Consider the following 6,913-nt stretch of genomic DNA (forward strand, 5'->3'; position numbering starts at 1 on the left):
ATCACAACCACCACCACCCAACTACAAACACCACCATAATTTGCAAACAGCTTGCACAAACATATCGTCCACCAACAATCACCTACTAAAAACTACCCACACACAGATCAGAAAACCACCCATAGAAAAGAAAACCACCAACAACCTACACACCGATTGGAGAACCTAATTTTTGCTCGTAGCTTCTTCGCCAATTGACTGGAGGAATTTCTCGTAGCAGAGTCGGCCCATCGACTCCCCTGCCATATTGTGCGCAACGACACCTAGAGAAGTCAATCATTACTTTGGAGAAGATGAGTGCTATGGCAACACCATTGCCGCTGCGCACGATGGTTGGCCCTTAGACTCTGTCGAATTGCTAGGTTGTGGGTTGTGCATGTAAGAGTGAGTGAGAGAGGGTGGTGGGTTGTGTGTGTGAAAGTGAGGGAGAGAGGGTGGTGGTTGAGGCATATGTTGAATTAAGTGAGATTTTTAGGGTTGGGGGGTGTGGATCGTGTGATTGTTAGATCAATACCTGATTTCTGAATTAAAAAAGATTCCCACCTGAAATTTGGACTGTGAATTTGTACTACTCAGAACCGTTTAATTTCCTCTTTTGGTTTTGATCACAGGCCCGCACCGCTTTTCAGCCTAAAAAGCCCACAGACTGTGACGGGCATAAATTGGTCCATAATTAGCCATGACAGCCCTCGGGCCTGTTTTACACCTCTAGATATACATATGGTGCTTGTCCATTTGATCCGAAAAGAAGATGAACATGTATTATTTTATCTTGTTAAACATGATTACGTTTTTATCTCTACAATATTAAGCAGAATATACTTGTTTTCACTGAAAAATACAAAGAAATTGAAGAAAAATTTCAACCCTTTATCACAAAAATGACGTTTTCAATTTTCATATTCCCATGGCTTTAAGAATACAGCCATTTCTGATTTCGATAGCAAGATTACAAAATGGCTTCTTATTTTGGTAGATGTCTTCTGTCGAGAAAGGTTAAAGAAGCTGACAACACCTTCTGAATTATTGAACATGGATTGAATAGATGAATATCTCTATCACATTGAACGTTTTTCGTCCCACATTTGGACTTCATTACGAATTTTCGTTTCTTGCTTTCAAATTCCATATGTCAGTGCAAAGGGCATTGAATCGGAAAATATCAAGTCCTAGTCGTCTCCATTTATCGTGCAAAATATAAATGATTTTATCTCTCGAATGAATAGGAAATATCAATTCTTTTGCAACTTGATCCAAAATACATCCATCATTAAAAATTCAAATAGATATGGGACGGGAAGTTTTTTCAAGTAATTAATTAACTTAAATATGAAAGGGAATGAATGTATGACACATAATAACATTCATCCATGTTTGATTTTGCTAAAAAAAAATGATTAAAATCTAAGTCAAAATTAAGAGTTAATTTTAACCACACATTTCATAAAATTCACAATTTTTTAACTACAAATTCCATTAACTTTTATCAAAATTTATTTAAATTTTGATTTTTATCTAAATTAAACAAGGGCTCAATTACAATATTTATAGGAAAAATTACAAAATTTTTTGTTGTAAACTGTCCATATATATGTCTTCACATCTACCATTTAAAATAAGGAAACTTTTTATCATCAAAATATTTTTAAAAAATGCAATTGGAAAAGTAGTTAACATGTAAATAGCATATGCTAAATAAACTATCATATTATAAATGAGTATTGGATATTCTTACTAAGATCCCGTGTAGTCAAATACGACTCTTTATATGCAGTGAAATAGTTTCTGGCATGGCCTATGGATCAAGTGGTGTATTTCCCATAAGCTAAAAAATGAGAATAGAAATGTAATGCTAATTGTATTGCTTGGTACAATCAATTGCTGATATAGAGGGGATCGATCTAGACATGTTCAATTCAATTTTTCTTATATATTTTATAATATTTGCTCAGCATTAAAAAAAAAAAAAAAAATTCTAGTCTAGCTTAATTCTAGTGTACTCGTAATGCATTTTGAGACATATTAGCCACACTATAATTCAATGTATCAAACACACTGTTAAATTATTTTATTTAGAGTTTACAAACATAGTAAAGAAACAATTAATTATTTTACAAACAGTATAAATTGAATATGAGTTGCAAAAGTTGCAACCTTTATGAGTTTAAATTGGCTGCAAAAGCCCATTGCGTGAATGAAACTCCGCATAAGAGTAACTGAGTAAGGGACAACTTTGATGTAACTATCATGACAACCTTGCACTAAAGAATCTCATTTTATTAAGTATGACCCAATCATCCTACTAATTTATTGTGGGATCAATACCTAATTCCTAGTTCTGAAAATTACATTTTATAAATAACAAACTCACTAAAATATTTCAAAAATCAAGTGATAAATAAATTTATTAAATATTAAATTATAATATAATATACATTAATTATTTCCACCCCATGCCACCTCACCCCACTACACTATCTTCCCTTCACATTTCCATAAGAGATGGCCAGCGGCTCTGGTGATCGCTCAACGATTGCTCTAGCTTTGGTGATAGAAAAATTGAGAAAAATAAAAAAAATTCTCTCTGTACTCTACTGTTGAAAAATTTCCAAAAATTTATATGTGACCGTATTTATTGTTCGTGATTATGTTTGTGTTTTATGTGAGTATTTGTGATAAAACTTGTTTTCACTGTGACTGTATATGATCGTCTAATTTGTAATTGTATGTATCCAATTCACTGGCATATGTTATTTGTGATTAACTATGACCAAAGTTATCTTTAAAGTGACTAACTGTGACTAATTTTGTATTTAATGTGACTGTCTGTGACCAGATCAATTTTAACTGCGACCAAGTCACAATTGGTCGCAATCAACAAAAAATTGGTCATAAACAGTTACAACAAATACATACTTGATCACATGGGGTCACCATATAATTTTGGCTAAACAATATAACTGATAAAAAAACTACCCACCCTTCATCGTTGCAGCCGAATCAAAAAATTTGCTTGGTTCATCCTAAAAAGTTCAAATTCATCTTTTCTTCACCCTTCAGCGTAACAAAAATGCCAAGATGCACAACAATCTTCTTAACCCATCATTCATCGTTGCATCAATGCTCTCAACCCAAAATCTAACACCTTAGAATTCCAATCTCATCAGTAGTAAATTTTTTGGTTTCAAATCACGGTAATAAACACAGATCTAAGGTACCTATGATCGAGAAATCCATGATGCCACCGTCAAAACTCTGCAATGTTCGACGTACCTCACTCCGTCTCGAGCTTTCAACACCTCCAGCTCCACATTCTAGTCCGCCTGAAAAAAGCCCACTCCAAAGTCAGCATTCTTTTGACACCGCCACCACTCTCCGTAAATACAAATCATTGGCGTCTTGTCTCGCACTGTTGAGTTGTTGGATTCGCCGTCAATAGCCTTAACTCTGATCCAAACGGATTTTGTTGAATGAATTGATTCATCGTTGTATGCCCTAACAGCGCCATCAAGGTTGGTAGTCACGTGAGTCATAGAGGATGACTATTGAGGTTGGCGTGGGTGTGTGAGAAGAGAGAGAGAGAGAGAGAGAGAGAGAGAGAGAGAGAGAGAGAAATTTTTTTAGGGATTTTGAAAAGAATGATGCGTGGGTAGGTGTGTGGGGTGTGATTTTGGTTAAGGTGAATATGTAAATTAGATTTAATTAAAATTTTATTAATTACAATAATTTAAATTTAAATACTAACTGATTTGTGAAACAAAATTTAATGTTTTCTAAAAATTAATCTTTAAAGTTACATTTCTAGGTAATTTTTTCATTTATTATTAAATTAATTTATAATCCAATAATTTTTACAAAATGATTATTGCATTCCACGTGATCTTTATTGAGTATTTTTGTAAATTAAGATTAAGGTTGAATATGGTTCCATTTGGTTCTAATTTCAAGAGAATCGAATCAAATCATGAATCATTGGAACCATGAACCAATTATTTTTTTAAATTAAATTGAAGATATACATCCAAATCGAGTTGAACCATTTGATTCTAGTTTGGTTTTATTCGATTCTAGTTTCATTTCTCAAATTTTAAGACCTGCACCGTATAAGTTAATAATATATACCTAAAAAATAAACATCAAATATTCATCAAGTTCAAATTATCAATCATCAATATAAAAAAAGGTCTAAACTAATAAACAAAATATAATCATAGTTTGAATATACAAATCAATTTCCATTCCCTTACAAAAAAAATATTTGATAAGTAATAGCAATGAATCACTAAATTAGTTGCAGTGGTTTTGATGGCAAACCCCACAATAAATGATGAATTATGCAATATTTTTTCATCAAGTTCAAATTATCAATCATCAATATAAAAAAAGGTCTAAACTAATAAACAAAATATAATCATAGTTTGAATATACAAATCAATTTCCATTCCCTTACAAAAAAAATATTTGATAAGTAATAGCAATGAATCACTAAATTAGTTGCAGTGGTTTTGATGGCAAACCCCACAATAAATGATGAATTATGCAATATTTTACAGTTTACTTTTATAGGCAACTATTAACTGTTTAATACTTCGTGAATGTTATTGAATTTTCCTATATTTGTAAACAACATGAATAATTCATCAAACAATCAAGATAAAAAATTAGTTTAAAGACTTTAAGTGACTGACCAATTTCATTTTTCGATCTTAAAAGAGACACCTCCATTGACTTGATAAAATGCGATGTCAACGTGTCGTGATGTTGTGTAAATTGAAAAGGAGTGAAAGAGAAATGATTCAAATAAATACAAACCAAAACCAGAACCAAATAGTTATCGATTCAAAAAATAAAAATCATTAAATTTTTTTGATAGAATTGAATCGAATCGCTTAGTTTGATCTGAACATTTTGTCCACCCCTAATTAAGATGAGAATGATTACCAATTAATTATCAATTTACATTCCTATCGACTCTTGAATCACTTGAGAATTTTGAAAATGTCACTTGGAACATGCCCAAAATTATCTAAATTTATTGAAAATAAAACAAGCTTGAGTATGGTCCAATGCACATGCCATGTGACTTCCACTACCAAAATTTGCCGGCATCTTAACGAACCCATGCGGGTATGCCCCACCTTACACGTCAGAAATACAACATCTCTAATCGCCACAACTCTATAAATAACTCCACATCCCCCTCCCCGTCTCTCTTCACGTTCTCCTCATTTACAATAAGGCAGCGGCTTGGGCAACTCTCTCCGTAACCTCTCACCATAGTCTTTTTATATTTGCTCACCTGTTCTCTCTATATATACATAAACATACGTACATATACTGTATAACTACATCTTCAATGGCGCAACTCTGCTTGCACGTTCTCCTTTTAACGCTCTCAAGTTATCTTCTATCAGGTAAAAATAATTCCATTTCAGGTTGAAGAAAAATAATCAATTCAGCCTTTTAATCAGTATGAGTGGTTTTGTTACAGGAGTATATTCAGCGGCGACATTTACAATAGTAAATAAGTGTGAGTTCACAGTATGGCCAGGCATTTTATCAAACGCAGGAATCGCGCCACTTTCCACCACCGGTTTTTCTCTGCAAAAGGGTGAGGCCAGGACAATCGACGCACCTTCTGCATGGGGCGGCCGATTATGGGGTAGGACTCTCTGCAGCGAGGACTCTACCGGAAAATTCTCCTGCATCACAGGTGATTGTGGCTCCGGAAAAATGGAGTGCGTCGGAGGTGGTGCCACTCCACCAGCAACGCTGGCAGAGTTCACGCTCGACGGTTCCGGCGGAATGGACTTCTACGATGTCAGCCTGGTCGACGGCTACAACGTTCCGATGCTGGTGATACCACAGGGCGGTTCCGGAGCCAATTGCACGTCTACTGGATGCGTTGTGGATTTGAACGGGGTTTGTCCGTCGGAGCTCCGAGTGACAAGTAGCGACGGCGACAACGTCGCTTGCAAAAGCGCCTGCGAGGCCTTTGGGCAAGAGAAGTATTGTTGCAGCGGCGCGTACGCCACACCAGATACCTGCACGCCCTCGTCCTACTCGCAGATTTTCAAGAGCGCGTGCCCGCGCGCATACAGTTACGCCTATGATGATAAAACAAGCACGTTCACATGTGCCGGTGTCGATTATATCATAACGTTCTGTCCGGCACCAAACACGAGGTACATTTACGATAATCCCCATGAATGCTTACTTTCAGGCAGATTTTAACGAGGATAGTTTTGTCCATTTACTGACAATTCATAAAAGGCTGTCAATTCGAACGTTAGCCTGGCAATTCCAAAGTTAGTAACGGGAAAATTCTATATTAATTAATAGGGGCATTTTGATAAATTATTTGGAACAATTACAAAACTCAATCAATTATTTAGTATTGTATTATGTTATTATTTAATTCAACTTACGAAATGACAACTAATTGTCATGTAACCTAAACATTGTATGATACTATTTTCTATATTTAAATTTCTGACTAACAAAATTTATTTCGATACAGTCAAAAGAAATTGAACGGACAAATTCCAGGGTATGAAGAGAGTGACGGCACGATGGTATACGAAGGAGCATTGGATGCGAGCAGTGCACGACTAACATGTACTCCGCCATTGGCCTTGGCCGGAGCCGTCGCTATCCTGGCGGCAATGTGGTAGTTGCGTCGGCTCTTCTGACTTGCCTTTCAATCAACAACGTTTCAATTCCTTTTTCAAGATGGGCCCACCAATGTTGTCAGAATTTGGGTAATTTATCATGCGTGGACAGTTGAAAGTTTTGTGGCCCTTTCTCCATATATAGGCCCAAATAGATGACCCATGTGATGAGGAATTGTCGAGTTGAGTCACCAATGGGACAATTGGATAGGACACTATCAATGAAGTTGAGAAAGAGTGAA

At 35.4% G+C, this 6,913-nt stretch overlaps 1 protein-coding gene across 1 annotated transcript; it reads left to right on the forward strand.

The window, feature by feature from the left end:
- The first annotated feature begins 5,206 nt into the window (after window positions 1-5,206).
- On the forward strand, window positions 5,207-6,913 carry LOC111392170 (thaumatin-like protein 1b). Its single transcript, XM_023017439.1, has 3 exons — window positions 5,207-5,414; window positions 5,492-6,185; window positions 6,521-6,913. The coding sequence occupies exons 1-3, from the start codon at window positions 5,357-5,359 to the stop codon at window positions 6,672-6,674; spliced, it is 906 nt and encodes a 301-aa protein (XP_022873207.1). The 5' UTR covers window positions 5,207-5,356; the 3' UTR covers window positions 6,675-6,913.

The sequence above is a fragment of the Olea europaea genome, unplaced genomic scaffold (genome assembly GCF_002742605.1).
Source record: "Olea europaea var. sylvestris unplaced genomic scaffold, O_europaea_v1 scaffold894, whole genome shotgun sequence".
Lineage (NCBI taxonomy): Eukaryota > Viridiplantae > Streptophyta > Magnoliopsida > Lamiales > Oleaceae > Olea > Olea europaea.

Excerpts from the sequence above, each read along its gene's own strand:
- LOC111392170 (XM_023017439.1), top strand. The coding sequence starts at position 5,357 with ATGGCGCAACTCTGCTTGCACGTTCTCCTTTTAACGCTCTCAAGTTAT. Across the intron at positions 5,415-5,491 it reads CTCAAGTTATCTTCTATCAG|GAGTATATTCAGCGGCGACA; the intron begins GTAAAAATAATT and ends GTTTTGTTACAG. Across the intron at positions 6,186-6,520 it reads TGTCCGGCACCAAACACGAG|TCAAAAGAAATTGAACGGAC; the intron begins GTACATTTACGA and ends ATTTCGATACAG.